Raw genomic sequence first — 17500 nt, 5'->3', positions numbered from 1 at the left:
GACGGACCACTTGTTCACATAGAGGCTTGTTTATGTCCGTCTGCCGTCTGCCAGATTTCACCTGAATGCAGCATGAAAAATATACAACCACAACTAGATGGAGGAATTACTACAGACTGGACCTTTAAAACACGGCCAAAATAAAATGTCAGATGAACAGTACAGGTCTACCTGCCCTGTGACATCATCACTCTGTGTGTGTGTGTGTCTGTGTGTGTGTGTGTGTGTGTCTGTGTGTGTGTGTGTGTGTGTGTGTCAGAGTGAAGCCTCTCCACTACATCTCGTGGCTGATTGGACACGAAGGAACCGGCAGCATCCTGTCTCTGCTGCGCAAGAAGTGAGTCACACACACAACTACACAACTACACAACTACAACTACAACTACACAACTACAACTACAACTACACAACTACACAACTACACAACTACACAACTACACAACTACACAGCTACAACTACACAACTACTACAACTACACAACTACACAGCTACAACTACACAACTACACAACTACAACTACACAACTACACAACTACACAGCTACACAGCTACACAACTACATGTACAAGAAGTGAGTCAATCAATCAATTAGTTTATTTATGTCAATTTAAATCATCATCATCACACTTCATCTTAGTTCAGTAAAACAACACACAACAGAGATAAAACAACACACAACAGAGATAAAACAACACACAACAGAGATAAAACAACACACAACAGAGATAAAACAACACACAACAGAGATAAAACAACACACAACAGAGATAAAACAACACACAACAGAGATAAAACAACACACAACAGAGATAAAACAACACACAACAGAGATAAAACAACACACAACAGAGATAAAACAACACACAACAGAGATAAAACAACACACAACAGAGATAAAACAATAAACAACAGAGATAAAACAACACACAACATGGCCGACAGGGAAAGCAGCAGAACAGGGTTCTTACAGATCTTTAAAAAGTCTTAAAAGGCATTGAATTCATTAATCTAAAAACAAGGCCTTAATTGGCATTAAAATGTCTTAAATCAGTTTTTCAAACGTCTTAAAAGTGGTATGTTATGGTTGTAATTAGTCTCAAATCTCTAAATAATTGGTAACATTCAGACATAGAGAAGTTAGTGGCGGCCGTCAACGCTAAATCTCTCACCACCTCCAGCTCCCAAATCTGTTTTTTTCCCCCCCAATCATTCATGTAGCAGTCACTTCACCTTGGATCACATAGGAAAGTGGGTCAAATTGTCCCTAACTCTATGATGTAATAGCTGTGGTGACGTTTTTTTTTTCTGCATTTGTGTTTATTATGAAGTCTGTCTTAAATTTCATTTCAAGTGGCTTTAAAAACGTCTTAAAAAGTCTTAAATTTAACTTGGATTAAGCTGTAGGAACCCTGGAGGAGCTAAAGCTGATCTAGTCCCGCCCCCGTTACCCACAGAATAAAATCTTTATCATAATCTTTTCTTTTCTTTAGCTTTTTACATTTTGATATAACATGTTACAGCAGTAGGTAGTAAACAGAGCTGAACATACAGACTACGTGTGTGTCTGCACGTGTCCATATTAGTCCGTCAGGAGTGAACAACAGTCTCATCTTGTAGCCTGACATGTCACAGAGTCACAGAGTCTCAGAGTCACAGAGTCACAGAGTCACAGAGTCACAGAGTCTCAGAGTCACATCACAGAGTCTCAGAGTCTCAGAGTCACAGAGTCACAGAGTCACAGAGTCACAGAGTCACAGAGTCTCAGAGTCACAGAGTCTCAGAGTCTCAGAGTCACAGAGTCACAGAGTCTCAGAGTCACAGAGTCACAGAGTCACAGAGTCACAGAGTCTCAGAGTCTCAGAGTCTCAGAGTCACAGAGTCACAGAGTCTCAGAGTCACAGAGTCTCAGAGTCACAGAGTCTCAGAGTCTCAGAGTCACAGAGTCACAGAGTCACAGAGTCACAGAGTCTCAGAGTCACAGAGTCACAGAGTCTCAGAGTCACAGAGTCACAGAGTCACAGAGTCACAGAGTCACAGAGTCTCAGAGTCACAGAGTCACAGAGTCACAGAGTCTCAGAGTCTCAGAGTCACAGAGTCACAGAGTCTCAGAGTCACAGAGTCTCAGAGTCACAGAGTCTCAGAGTCTCAGAGTCACAGAGTCACAGAGTCTCAGAGTCACAGAGTCTCAGAGTCACAGAGTCTCAGAGTCTCAGAGTCACAGAGTCTCAGAGTCACAGAGTCACAGAGTCACAGAGTCACAGAGTCTCAGAGTCTCAGAGTCACAGAGTCACAGAGTCACAGAGTCACAGAGTCTCAGAGTCACAGAGTCACAGAGTCACAGAGTCTCAGAGTCACAGAGTCTCAGAGTCTCAGAGTCACATCACAGAGTCACAGAGTCACAGAGTCACATCACAGAGTCTCAGAGTCTCAGAGTCACAGAGTCACAGAGTCACAGAGTCACAGAGTCTCAGAGTCTCAGAGTCACAGAGTCACAGAGTCACAGAGTCTCAGAGTCACAGAGTCTCAGAGTCTCAGAGTCACATCACAGAGTCTCAGAGTCTCAGAGTCACAGAGTCACAGAGTCTCAGAGTCACAGAGTCTCAGAGTCACAGAGTCACAGAGTCACAGAGTCACAGAGTCTCAGAGTCTCAGAGTCACAGAGTCACAGAGTCACAGAGTCACAGAGTCTCAGAGTCACAGAGTCACAGAGTCACAGAGTCTCAGAGTCACAGAGTCTCAGAGTCTCAGAGTCACATCACAGAGTCACAGAGTCACAGAGTCACATCACAGAGTCTCAGAGTCTCAGAGTCACAGAGTCACAGAGTCACAGAGTCACAGAGTCTCAGAGTCTCAGAGTCACAGAGTCACAGAGTCACAGAGTCACAGAGTCTCAGAGTCACAGAGTCACAGAGTCACAGAGTCACAGAGTCACAGAGTCTCAGAGTCTCAGAGTCACAGAGTCTCAGAGTCTCAGAGTCTCAGAGTCACAGAGTCACAGAGTCTCAGAGTCTCAGAGTCTCAGAGTCACAGAGTCACAGAGTCACAGAGTCTCAGAGTCACAGAGTCTCAGAGTCTCAGAGTCACAGAGTCACAGAGTCTCAGAGTCTCAGAGTCACAGAGTCACAGAGTCACAGAGTCACAGAGTCTCAGAGTCTCAGAGTCACAGAGTCACAGAGTCACAGAGTCACAGAGTCTCAGAGTCACAGAGTCACAGAGTCACAGAGTCACAGAGTCTCAGAGTCTCAGAGTCTCAGAGTCACAGAGTCACAGAGTCACAGAGTCTCAGAGTCTCAGAGTCTCAGAGTCACAGAGTCACAGAGTCACAGAGTCACAGAGTCTCAGAGTCACAGAGTCACAGAGTCACAGAGTCACAGAGTCTCAGAGTCACAGAGTCTCAGAGTCTCAGAGTCTCAGAGTCACAGAGTCTCAGAGTCTCAGAGTCACAGAGTCACAGAGTCTCAGAGTCTCAGAGTCACAGAGTCTCAGAGTCACAGAGTCACAGAGTCACAGAGTCTCAGAGTCACAGAGTCTCAGAGTCTCAGAGTCTCAGAGTCACAGAGTCTCAGAGTCTCAGAGTCACAGAGTCACAGAGTCTCAGAGTCTCAGAGTCTCAGAGTCTCAGAGTCACAGAGTCACAGAGTCACAGAGTCTCAGAGTCTCAGAGTCTCAGAGTCACAGAGTCACAGAGTCACAGAGTCACAGAGTCACAGAGTCTCAGAGTCTCAGAGTCACAGAGTCACAGAGTCTCAGAGTCACAGAGTCTCAGAGTCTCAGAGTCTCAGAGTCACAGAACGGTCCAATCAACAGAGCAAAGTCCAGTTTACTGATTATTTGTGTGTGTGTGTGTGTGTGTGTGTGTGTGTGTGTGTGTGTGTGTGTGTGTAGGTGCTGGGCTCTGGCTCTGTTTGGAGGAAACAGTGAAACCGGTTTCGACCAGAACTCGACCTACTCCATCTTCTCCATCTCCATCACACTGACGGACCAGGGGTACCACAACTTCTACCAGGTACACACACACACACACACACAGACACACACACACACAGACACACACTGACGTACTTGATTTAATTTGAAGTAATGAAAAACAATATAATATACAGCGCGGCGGCGCTGTCCAGGTGTCAGTCGTGCAGCTGCTGCTGCTGCTGCTGCTGCTGCAGTCAGTAGGTGCGTTTCCATTACCCCTTGAAATGCGCAAAATCTAAATATCGAAATTAAAAACTGGTAATGGAAACACCTTAAAGGGATAGTTCACCCTAGAATGATATTTCGCTCATTATCTACTCACCCTCATGTGGACTAAGGGCTGGAAGAAGTTTCAGAGTCCACCGTCCCTTCTCTGAGTTACAGGGGGTCTTGGCGTAGCAGTGCATTTCAATGCAACGGTTGTAAAGGGACACCAGAGCTCTTCGTAAAAAAACACACACAAAAAAACATCCAAATACCTCCATGCTGCTCTTATGTAATGTCCGTCTTGTGCTGAAGCCCCAAATTGCGTAATTGTCCCGAAAAAAATTAAATAAGTCTACATTCCAAGCATGTTTGTAGCATTAGCTCCCAGTGTCTGTTGTCCGGCTCTTCCGCTGCCAGCGCGCATGCGCAAGGTTCGCACTTTTCTACACGTCACCGGGTCACCGGAGTTGTGTGTGTCCACGCTGTGTTGGTTTATGTAACTTGAGGGGACAAATGAACCACATGTTTATTGTCATGCATTGCTGACCTGGGCATCGTTTCTCAATAAATTAGAAAAACCTTTCCTATCATTCCCCTTTTCCGTGCATGGTTGAAGGAGATCCACGCTCCTGCGCCGAAATGTCACCTCTAGTCACATAAACCAGTACGGGTGTGTGGAACATGTCCCCTCTAGTCACATAAACCAGTACGGGTGTGTGGAACATGTCCCCTCTAGTCACATAAACCAGTACGGGTGTGTGGAACATGTCCCCTCTAGTCACATAAACCAGTACGGGTGTGTGGGACATGTCCCCTCTAGTCACATAAACCAGTACGGGTGTGTGGGACATGTCCCCTCTAGTCACATAAACCAGTACGGGTGTGTGGGACATGTCCCCTCTAGTCACATAAACCAGTACGGGTGTGTGGAACATGTCCCCTCTAGTCACATAAACCAGTACGGGTGTGTGGAACATGTCCCCTCTAGTCACATAAACCAGTACGGGTGTGTGGAACATGTCCCCTCTAGTCACATAAACCAGTACGGGTGTGTGGAACATGTCCCCTCTAGTCACATAAACCAGTACGGGTGTGTGGAACATGTCCCCTCTAGTCACATAAACCAGTACGGGTGTGTGGAACATGTCCCCTCTAGTCACATAAACCAGTACGGGTGTGTGGAACATGTCCCCTCTAGTCACATAAACCAGTACGGGTGTGTGGGACATGTCCCCTCTAGTCACATAAACCAGTACGGGTGTGTGGGACATGTCCCCTCTAGTCACATAAACCAGTACGGGTGTGTGGAACATGTCCCCTCTAGTCACATAAACCAGTACGGGTGTGTGGAACATGTCTCCTTTAGTCACATAAACCAGTACGGGTGTGTGGAACATGTCCCCTCTAGTCACATAAACCAGTACGGGTGTGTGGAACATGTCCCCTCTAGTCACATAAACCAGTACGGGTGTGTGGAACATGTCCCCTCTAGTCACATAAACCAGTACGGGTGTGTGGAACATGTCCCCTCTAGTCACATAAACCAGTACGGGTGTGTGGGACATGTCCCCTCTAGTCACATAAACCAGTACGGGTGTGTGGGACATGTCCCCTCTAGTCACATAAACCAGTACGGGTGTGTGGAACATGTCTCCTTTAGTCACATAAACCAGTACGGGTGTGTGGGACATGTCCCCTCTAGTCACATAAACCAGTACGGGTGTGTGGGACATGTCCCCTCTAGTCACATAAACCAGTACGGGTGTGTGGAACATGTCTCCTTTAGTCACATAAACCAGTACGGGTGTGTGGGACATGTCCCCTCTAGTCACATAAACCAGTACGGGTGTGTGGGACATGTCTCCTTTAGTCACATAAACCAGTACGGGTGTGTGGGACATGTCCCCTCTAGTCACATAAACCAGTACGGGTGTGTGGGACATGTCCCCTCTAGTCACATAAACCAGTACGGGTGTGTGGAACATGTCTCCTTTAGTCACATAAACCAGTACGGGTGTGTGGGACATGTCCCCTCTAGTCACATAAACCAGTACGGGTGTGTGGGACATGTCCCCTCTAGTCACATAAACCAGTACGGGTGTGTGGAACATGTCTCCTTTAGTCACATAAACCAGTACGGGTGTGTGGAACATGTCCCCTTTAGTCACATAAACCAGTACGGGTGTGTGGAACATGTCTCCTTTAGTCACATAAACCAGTACGGGTGTGTGGAACATGTCTCCTTTAGTCACATAAACCAGTACGGGTGTGTGGAACATGTCCCCTCTAGTCACATAAACCAGTACGGGTGTGTGGAACATGTCCCCTCTAGTCACATAAACCAGTACGGGTGTGTGGAACATGTCCCCTCTAGTCACATAAACCAGTACGGGTGTGTGGAACATGTCCCCTCTAGTCACATAAACCAGTACGGGTGTGTGGAACATGTCCCCTCTAGTCACATAAACCAGTACGGGTGTGTGGACACTGGACACACACCACCACCTATATTGTTGTCAGCGCCTCATCACCGCTGGTGTTAAAAGGCTCCGTTCTTTCTGCAGTCAGGTTAAAGCGCACATCCGCCGTGTTGGTAAACAAATAATCCCTCTCAACGGAGGCACCGTGCTTGAGCAGCTTGGGTTGGAGGTGGTGTGAGGGGCCAGCGGGGGACAGGGGGGGGGGGGCATTAGAGCTTCAGCACGGAACAACTGGCCCGTGTGAGTGCGTCCTTATTTGTGGCCGCTGCAGCGCCACACGGGCTTTGCCTTTCAGCAATCAAGCGCTGTTTTTGTCTTTGTTAAAAACAATAACAGCAACAGCTGTCGGCAGCTGAGATCGCTGTGCCGTCACCATAGAAACGCAAGACGCATTACGGCTCATTCGCAAAATAGCCTACCTTTCAATGGAAACACCCGCAAATAGCAATTGCACTTTTTCGAAGTTTCAGAAATATCGCTTTTATTTTGCGAAAATCTGTAATGGAAACGCAGCTAGAATGTGGCGAGCACGCTGCTGCTGCACGTGAAGGAGACCTGATGCTTTTTTATTTATTCTTTTTTTAAACTTTGTGCAACATGGCCAGAACATGTCACACTTTCGTTACGTACAGGCTTGTGTACAATGACTTTTCGAAAAATAGATAGTTACATGAAATGTTGCTGATTATGGCGTAGCTTTCTGTCCACCTAACTGGGATAATGAAGTCATGAAAAAAATCAACACACAAATGCTTGATGAAAGGCTGAGCATGCCGGCGGACATTGATGTGAAATGTCAGCCTGAACCCGGCCGGGACCGGCCCACGGTCGGGTCGGGTCGGGTCGGGCTGAGAATCTAAACTCTACTCTGGAGTTATTACACAGTTATTACACAGTTAATCCACATGATCGACAGGAAGTAACTTTATTTTGAAACACCTGATCAGAGAAGTGGATTTAATGTGTAAAGTCTCCTGATTGGATCAGTGATCAGTGATGTCACGATGATGTAACGATGATGTCACTGACCAGGTTTTAACGTCTTGTCTCTCTCCAGGTCGTAGACTTTGTGTTACAGTATCTGAAGATGCTCCAGACTCTGGGACCTCAGCAGAGGTCAGACACACACACACACACACACACACACACACACACACACACATAGACACACACACACACACAGTGTGAACAGAACGAATAGAGTTTAAGTTTCATTTCATTTCACTGTGCACGCTAACAGGAAGTGTAACGACGCTGCAGCACAACAACTGTGTAAAAGCAGAAACACGTTTATTTTAGATGTTTGATCCCAGAACCACAAATAGATATTAAACATTAATTTACATTAAATATTAATGTTATTGTAGAGTCGTTCTTACAGTTTTTACTTTGTTTTCCTCTGTTTCTAATGACGCTGCAAAAGTTTCAGCTGCAATTCAAAAGATTAACAGAAAAAAGTCTGTGATTCTCCTGCTCCATAATGTTGATTTCCATATTTATCAGTGTTAACAGTCGTGGTATGACATATTATTAGGGCCACGGGCAATCGCACCGGGCACTGGTCCCAACAGCTATGAAATAGCTGCAGGGACCAGTGCCCGGGCGAAGCCCGGGCACTACTGTTATTGTGTGGATTTTTTCTTATTAGGGCCACGGGCAATCGCACCGGGCACTGGTCCCAACAGCTATGAAATAGCTGCAGGGACCAGTGCCCGGGCGAAGCCCGGGCACTACTGTTATTGTGTGGATTTTTTCTTCTTATTATTATTCTCCTTCATCTTCCGGACGATTTTCGATGTGCTACTAGTCCTGCAACTCGAAGAGTTGCAGGACATATTATATATCAAAACGTGCGTCCTGATCGGGATCGCTGTGCTATTACTTTTCTCAACAGTTTACGAATTTTTCGCGACGTAGTCGCGAAAAACTGCGCAAAAATTTTGCATGTAAGTCAATGGGACGGGCGAAAAAAAAAGACCGAAAAAGACCAATCATTGGAGTTTAACAAAAGTCTACTGCTCAGGCATACTTTCACCTAGAGACTCCATTTAAACTTTAAACAGTAGACACAAGTCTTGTGTATTGTCGTATTACTCCACGTTTTGATAGGTCATATAGTTTTTGATCAATCCCTGATCAATGACCATGATCATTTTTGGAGAAATTATGAGTTTATAATGGGTGTGTATTGCATGGAATGTTCGTGTCAGAGTGCGTGACATCATCGGTTAGAGTGGGAGAGAGTGAAGAAACATTCTGTATTTTTTCTGGATAAATTGCCACCACGGCCACAATTTACACTCTACAGACATAATTTTTTCAGAATTTGTAAGACAAACTTGTTATCTCTCATGTCATGTGCTCAAAATATCAGAGAGACTTACAGAACTTACAGAATCAGCCTCTGAGTGCGGCCACGTCTGTCCCTGCTCCTCATTGAGTCCAATACAAATATTTTCTGAGAGGAGCAGAACGGCCTGATGTTTTAAAACTGCCAGCGTCGCCAAAATATTTACTGTAGAAACACCAAATCGTACCGAAATTTTCAGGAAGTCCTTAGAGCAACGTTGATCTGTGTTTTGTTCTGATAGGAGTTACCGTTTTGTCATGCTAAGCCTAATTGTGAGGCCGGTTTAGAGGCAGAAAATGGCTGTTTTTCTCCACGTTTCTGTCTGTCTCAGCCTGCGGGGGCCCCTATCGCCGTGGTAACCTCTTTGATCCTCAGGCCAGAGCTCGTTAACTTCATAAACAATCCACCTGGCGCTCGTTTAAATGTTTATAAACACAGACACAGCTAAATCAGACTGACACAGGCTGCAGCTACTAACTAACTATGTGACAAGTCAGTCACACACACACACACAGACTCTAGAGCCAGCTTCATGTGATTACAGTCACTCACACACACACACAGACACACACACACACACACACACACACACAGGTAACCTAATGTGGTTACAGCTCCTCCATATCAGTGCTTATAGAAAGATGATCATGTGTCTGTCTGATCAGCTCTGTCTTGACCTTAAGATCGTGGGTTTGATTCCCATGTTGACAGAGATGGCACAACCCGCAGTAGCTCCCGTGGCCCATTCAAAATTTCCCGAGAGGAAATTTTCTAGTTAGGGCCGCGGGCAATCGCACCGGGCACTGGTCCCAACAGCTATGAAATAGCTGCAGGGACCAGTGCCCGGGCGAAGCCCGGGCACTACTGTTATTGTGTGGATTTTTTCTTATTATTCTTCGTCCTCTTCCGGACGATTTTCGATTCGCTACTAGTCCTGCAACTCGAAGAGTTGCAGGCCAAATTATATATCAAAACGTGCGTCTTGATCGGGATCGGTGTGCTATTACTTTTCTCAACAGTGTATGAATTTTTCGCGACGTATGTCGCGAAAAACTACGCAAAATTTTGCATGTAAGTCAATGGGACGGGCGAAAAAAAAAGAGCGAAAAAGACCAATCATTGGAGTTTAACAAACGTCTACTGCTCAGGCATACTTTCACCTAGAGACTCCATTTAAACTTTAAACAGTAGACACAAGTCTTGTGTATTGTCGCATTACTCCACGTTTTGATAGGTCATATAGTTTTTGATCAATCCCTGATCAATGACCATGATCATTTTTGGAGAAATTATGAGTTTATAATGGGTGTGTATTGCATGGAATGTTCGTGTCAGAGTGCGTGACATCATCGGTTAGAGTGGGAGAGAGTGAAGAAACATTCTGTATTTTTTCTGGATAAACCATCAGCACGGCCACAATTTACACTCTACAGACATAATTTTTTCAGAATTTGTAAGACAAACTTGTTATCTCTCATGTCATGTGCTCAAAATATCAGAGAGACTTACAGAATTGACAGAATCAGCCTCTGAGTGCGGCCACGTCTGTCCCTGCTCCTCATTGAGTCCAATACAAATATTTTCTGAGAGGAGCAGAACGGCCTGATGTTTTAAAACTGCCAGCGTCGCCAAAATATTTACTGTAGAAACACCAAATCGTACCGAAATTTTCAGTAAGTCCTTAGAGCAACGTTGATCTGTGTTTTGTTCTGATAGGAGTTACCGTTTTGTCATGCTAAGCCTAATTGTGAGACCGGTTTAGAGGCAGAAAATGGCTCTTTTTCTCCACGTTTCTGTCTGTCTCAGCCTGCGGGGGCCCCTATCGCCGTGGTAACCTCTTTGATCCTCAGGCCAGAGCTCGTTAACTTCATAAACAATCCACCTGGCGCTCGTTTAAATGTTTATAAACACAGACACAGCTAAATCAGACTGACACAGGATGCAGCTACTAACTAACTATGTGTCAAGTCAGTCACACACACATACACACACAGACTCTAGAGCCAGCTTCATGTGATTACAGTCACACACACACACACACACACACACACACACACACACACACACACACACACACACACACACACACACACACACACACACACACACACACACACACAGGTAACCTAATGTGATTACAGCTCCTCCATATCAGTGCTTATAGAAAGATGATCATGTGTCTGTCTGATCAGCTCTGTCTTGCGCTTAAGATCGTGGGTTTGATTCCCATGTTGACAGAGATGGCAAAATCGGCAGTAGCCCCGCGGCCCATTCAAAATTTCCCGAGAGGAAATTTTCTAGTTATTATTTTTCCACTTCCGGACGATTTTCGATTCGCTACTAGTCCTGCAACTCGAAGAGTTGCAGGACATATTATATATCAAAACGTGCGTCTTGATCGGGATCGCTGTGCTATTACTTTTCTCAACAGTTTACGAATTTTTCGCGACGTAGTCGCGAAAAACTGCGCAAAAATTTTGCATGTAAGTCAATGGGACGGGCGAAAAAAAAAAGACCGAAAAAGACCAATCATTGGAGTTTAACAAAAGTCTACTGCTCAGGCATACTTTCACCTAGAGACTCCATTTAAACTTTAAACAGTAGACACAAGTCTTGTGTATTGTCGTATTACTCCACGTTTTGATAGGTCATATAGTTTTTGATCAATCCCTGATCAATGACCATGATCATTTTTGGAGAAATTATGAGTTTATAATGGGTGTGTATTGCATGGAATGTTCGTGTCAGAGTGCGTGACATCATCGGTTAGAGTGGGAGAGAGTGAAGAAACATTCTGTATTTTTTCTGGATAAATTGCCACCACGGCCACAATTTACACTCTACAGACATAATTTTTTCAGAATTTGTAAGACAAACTTGTTATCTCTCATGTCATGTGCTCAAAATATCAGAGAGACTTACAGAACTTACAGAATCAGCCTCTGAGTGCGGCCACGTCTGTCCCTGCTCCTCATTGAGTCCAATACAAATATTTTCTGAGAGGAGCAGAACGGCCTGATGTTTTAAAACTGCCAGCGTCGCCAAAATATTTACTGTAGAAACACCAAATCGTACCGAAATTTTCAGGAAGTCCTTAGAGCAACGTTGATCTGTGTTTTGTTCTGATAGGAGTTACCGTTTTGTCATGCTAAGCCTAATTGTGAGGCTGGTTTCGAGGCAGAAAATGGCTGTTTTTCTCCACGTTTCTGTCTGTCTCAGCCTGCGGGGGCCCCTATCGCCGTGGTAACCTCTTTGATCCTCAGGCCAGAGCTCGTTAACTTCATAAACAATCCACCTGGCGCTCGTTTAAATGTTTATAAACACAGACACAGCTAAATCAGACTGACACAGGCTGCAGCTACTAACTAACTATGTGTCAAGTCAGTCACACACACACACAGACTCTAGAGCCAGCTTCATGTGATTACAGACACACACACACACACACACACACACAGGTAACCTAATGTGGTTACAGCTCCTCCATATCAGTGCTTATAGAAAGATGATCATGTGTCTGTCTGATCAGCTCTGTCTTGACCTTAAGATCGTGGGTTTGATTCCCATGTTGACAGAGATGGCACAACCCGCAGTAGCTCCCGTGGCCCATTCAAAATTTCCCGAGAGGAAATTTTCTAGTTATTATTAGTGTGAATGCTGGAAGCATTCACACTATTGTTATTCAGTTCAGCCATTTTCTTTATACTTATTATTATTATTATTATTATTCTTACTACTTTCACCCTTTTTCAGACATCTTCTACTCCTTCATACTTTGTGCTATTTCAACCATTCATATATCAAAACGTGCGGCTTTTTCAGGACAAGGGTGCTATGACTTTTCTCTTTTATACTATTTATACTTTTTAAAATATTTAACTTTTTCTGCAAATTTTTTCCCATAGGAATGCATTGAAAACGTCTTCAAACTTTTAAAATCTTCTTACTTCTTTGAACCTCTAAAACTTCAGCATACTTTCTCCCACAGACTCCATTTGTCTTTTAAATTGTAGACAAACTTTTAATCTATTCACATATTACTCAGCTTATTGATATCTTCAACAGTTTTTAGGTATTTGGCCGTTTTAAAATCATTAAAATTTTCGACAAAACCCAACTTTATAATGGTTGTGTATTGCGCTTAACGAGCAGGGCTTAGAGTGAGTGACATCATCGTTAGAGTGAGAGGGATCGAAAAAACATTCAGGATTTTTTCTGGATAAATTGCCACCACGGCCACAAATTAAACTCTAGACACATGATTTCCTCACCGGTTTGTAGCCACACTTGTCGTGTCTCATTTAATGTGCTCAAAACAGCAGACAGACTTACAGAATTGTCTCAGTGAGCCTAATTGTGCAGCTAGACCCGCTCCAGTGGCTCATCCACTTCAATAGAAAAGTAGGAGCTGATTTTTTTAGAAAAGCAGAAATGCCCCCCTTTTCTACCTTGCGATTCTGAGAAAAGTTTTTGCCCTACAAACATTTAATGCACATCAATGTGCTCAGGAGGGTCTCCTTGCCCAGTAGTCATGGCCACATTCTGATAAGAGTTACGGTTCTCTTTTTCTGGGCTGTTTTCGGAAGCTGCACAGAGCTCAAATCTCTCTGCTCTGCTCTGCTCTGTGTGCAGTTGGCCAGCTGTTGGGGCCAGCTCGTTATCATGTCTATTAATAGAACAGGTCAGGTGCAGCCTGGCCGCTCGTTAAGATGTTTTTAAACACAGCCCCACACACACACATGATAAACCAGACTGACAGAGGATGTCCACGCACAAACACAGGCATCACACTCACACAGACAGACACACACAGACACTCACACACAGTCACACATGCACACATACACAAACAGACAAACAGACACAACACAACACTGTTCCACACAGTAAAATGTAAGCATGGTAGTCGCCATGGTAACTTCTGAGGGCAGGCTGCCACACAGGTGTAATCAATCAGATCATTAGGGAGAGAGGAGTTCTGTGGCGCTTATCAACAGTTTTACTTTCTGCACATGTACACGCAGACAGAGAGACCGTCAGACTCACACACCCAGACACACACACACACAGGTTTTCAGCTCACATTCATCAGGCTCTCAATTACTTTATACTTTTGATGTAAACATCTCCAACAATTTATATTTTTCTCATGAATTTAAGTTCAGACGTTTAGTCTTTCCAACTCCATTAATAGTAGTACAATTACAGGTGGAGCCTGGGATATAGGATGCAGCTTTTAACATGTGTCAAATCTATCTATCTATCTATCTATCTATCTATCTATCTATCTATCTATCTATCTATCTATCTATCTATCTATCTATCTCTTCAAACCCTTTGTCTCTTTTTTCACTTTTTCTTTCCTTCTTTTACTCCTTCATTTGTATTTTACATAACTTATTTCTATATTTCCCTCTCCATCCATCCATCCATCTACTCTGTTCTATCTATCATCCCCCTCTCTCTTTTTCTTCTTTCTTTCTTTCTTTCTTTCTTCTACCCCATTTATTTTTACTTCTTTGTTTCTTTCTACTCCTTTTCTCTTTCTTTGTTTCTACCCCATTTCTTTCTTTCTACCGCTCTCCGTATATCTCTCTCTTTCATTTATCCACCCCAATTTCTTTCCTTCTTTCTTACTACCCCTCTGTCTCTTTCATTCATTCTCTATTCTCTTTATCTTCTATCTTTCTGTTTTTCTTTCCTTTGTCTTTCTCTATCTACCCTTCTCTCTGTGTCTTTTTCTTTCTTTCTGTTCTTTCTTTCTGTTCTTTCTTTCTTTCTTTCTTTCTTTCTTTCTTTCTTTCTTTCTTTCTTTCTTTCTTTCTTTCTCCATCTACCCTTCCCATTTTCTTTCTTTCCTTCTGTCCTTTTCTTTTTTCTCTCTTGTTCCAATCTTTTTCTTTCTTTCTTTCTTTCTTTCTTTCTTTCTTTCTTTCTTTCTACTCCTTTTCTCTTTCTTTGTTTCTACCCCATTTCTTTCTTTCTTTCTTTCTTTCTTTCTACCGCTCTCTGTATATCTCTCTCTTTCATTTATCCACCCCAATTTCTTTACTTCTTTCTTACTACCCCTCTGTCTCTTTCATTCATTCTCTATTCTCTTTATCTTCTATTATTCTGTTTTTCTTACCTTTTTCTTTCTCTATCTACCCTTCTCTCTGTGTCTTTTTCTTTCTTTCTGTCCTTTTGTTCTTTCTTTCTTTCTTTCTCCATCTACCCTTCCGATTTTCTTTCTTTCCTTCTGTCCTTTTCTTTTTTCTCTCTTCTTTCTTTCTTTCTTTCTTTCTTTCTTTCTTTCTTTCTTTCTTTCTTTCTTTCTTCAGCTCATTTAGCATTGTTTCAACAATTTCTTCAGCTCATTCAGCATTGCTTACAGCATTCACACCATTTCCATTCTTGGAAATGTTTTTTCTAGTTAGGGCCACGGGCAATCGCACCGGGCACTGGTCCCAACAGCTATGAAATAGCTGCAGGGACCAGTGCCCGGGCGAAGCCCGGGCACTACTGTTATTGTGTGGATTTTTTCTTCTTATTATTATTCTCCTTCATCTTCCGGACGATTTTCGATGTGCTACTAGTCCTGCAACTCGAAGAGTTGCAGGACATATTATATATCAAAACGTGCGTCCTGATCGGGATCGCTGTGCTATTACTTTTCTCAACAGTTTACGAATTTTTCGCGACGTAGTCGCGAAAAACTGCGCAAAAATTTTGCATGTAAGTCAATGGGACGGGCGAAAAAAAAAGACCGAAAAAGACCAATCATTGGAGTTTAACAAAAGTCTACTGCTCAGGCATACTTTCACCTAGAGACTCCATTTAAACTTTAAACAGTAGACACAAGTCTTGTGTATTGTCGTATTACTCCACGTTTTGATAGGTCATATAGTTTTTGATCAATCCCTGATCAATGACCATGATCATTTTTGGAGAAATTATGAGATTATAATGGGTGTGTATTGCATGGAATGTTCGTGTCAGAGTGCGTGACATCATCGGTTAGAGTGGGAGAGAGTGAAGAAACATTCTGTATTTTTTCTGGATAAATTGCCACCACGGCCACAATTTACACTCTACAGACATAATTTTTTCAGAATTTGTAAGACAAACTTGTTATCTCTCATGTCATGTGCTCAAAATATCAGAGAGACTTACAGAACTTACAGAATCAGCCTCTGAGTGCGGCCACGTCTGTCCCTGCTCCTCATTGAGTCCAATACAAATATTTTCTGAGAGGAGCAGAACGGCCTGATGTTTTAAAACTGCCAGCGTCGCCAAAATATTTACTGTAGAAACACCAAATCGTACCGAAATTTTCAGTAAGTCCTTAGAGCAACGTTGATCTGTGTTTTGTTCTGATAGGAGTTACCGTTTTGTCATGCTAAGCCTAATTGTGAGGCCGGTTTAGAGGCAGAAAATGGCTGTTTTTCTCCACGTTTCTGTCTGTCTCAGCCTGCGGGGGCCCCTATCGCCGTGGTAACCTCTTTGATCCTCAGGCCAGGGCTCGTTAACTTCATAAACAATCCACCTGGCGCTCGTTTAAATGTTTATAAACACAGACACAGCTAAATCAGACTGACACAGGATGCAGCTACTAACTAACTATGTGACAAGTCAGTCACACACACACACACAGACTCTAGAGCCAGCTTCATGTGATTACAGTTACACACACACACACACACACACACACACACACACACACACAAACACACAGTTAACCTAATGTGGTTACAGCTCCTCCATATCAGTGCTTATAGAAAGATGATCATGTGTCTGTCTGATCAGCTCTGTCTTGACCTTAAGATCGTGGGTTTGATTCCCATGTTGACAGAGATGGCACAACCCGCAGTAGCTCCCGTGGCCCATTCAAAATTTCCCGAGAGGAAATTTTCTAGTTATTATTATTTTTCCACTTCCGGCCGATTTTCGATGTGCTACTAGTCCTGCAACTCGAAGAGTTGCAGGACATATTATATATCAAAACGTGCGTCCTGATCGGGATCGGTGTGCTATTACTTTTCTCAACAGTTTACGAATTTTTCGCGACGTAGTCGCGAAAAACTGCGCAAAAATTTTGCATGTAAGTCAATGGGACGGGCGAAAAAAAAAGACCGAAAAAGACCAATCATTGGAGTTTAACAAAAGTCTACTGCTCAGGCATACTTTCACCTAGAGACTCCATTTAAACTTTAAACAGTAGACACAAGTCTTGTGTATTGTCGTATTACTCCACGTTTTGATAGGTCATATAGTTTTTGATCAATCCCTGATCAATGACCATGATCATTTTTGGAGAAATTATGAGATTATAATGGGTGTGTATTGCATGGAATGTTCGGGTCAGAGTGCGTGACATCATCGGTTAGAGTGGGAGAGAGTGAAGAAACATTCTGTATTTTTTCTGGATAAATTGCCACCACGGCCACAATTTACACTCTACAGACATAATTTTTTCAGAATTTGTAAGACAAACTTGTTATCTCTCATGTCATG

General features: G+C 43.4%; 1 protein-coding gene across 2 annotated transcripts in view; it reads left to right on the top strand.

The window, feature by feature from the left end:
- nrd1b (nardilysin b (N-arginine dibasic convertase)) overlaps positions 1–17500 on the top strand; it is a 122123-nt gene that overhangs the window by 27641 nt on the left and 76982 nt on the right. For both annotated transcript variants that reach the window (XM_085775268.1, XM_085775269.1), the window contains exons 12-14: positions 260–337; positions 3887–4007; positions 7715–7773. In XM_085775268.1, coding sequence (XP_085631394.1) covers positions 260–337; positions 3887–4007; positions 7715–7773 — 258 coding nt within the window. The remainder of the gene's footprint in view (positions 1–259; positions 338–3886; positions 4008–7714; positions 7774–17500) is intronic.

This window comes from Trachurus japonicus, chromosome 4, assembly GCF_045865225.1.
Source record: "Trachurus japonicus isolate A0001 chromosome 4, Traja_1.0".
NCBI classification, from domain to species: domain Eukaryota; kingdom Metazoa; phylum Chordata; class Actinopteri; order Carangiformes; family Carangidae; genus Trachurus; species Trachurus japonicus.
This window is presented reverse-complemented; position numbering and strand designations above follow the sequence as displayed.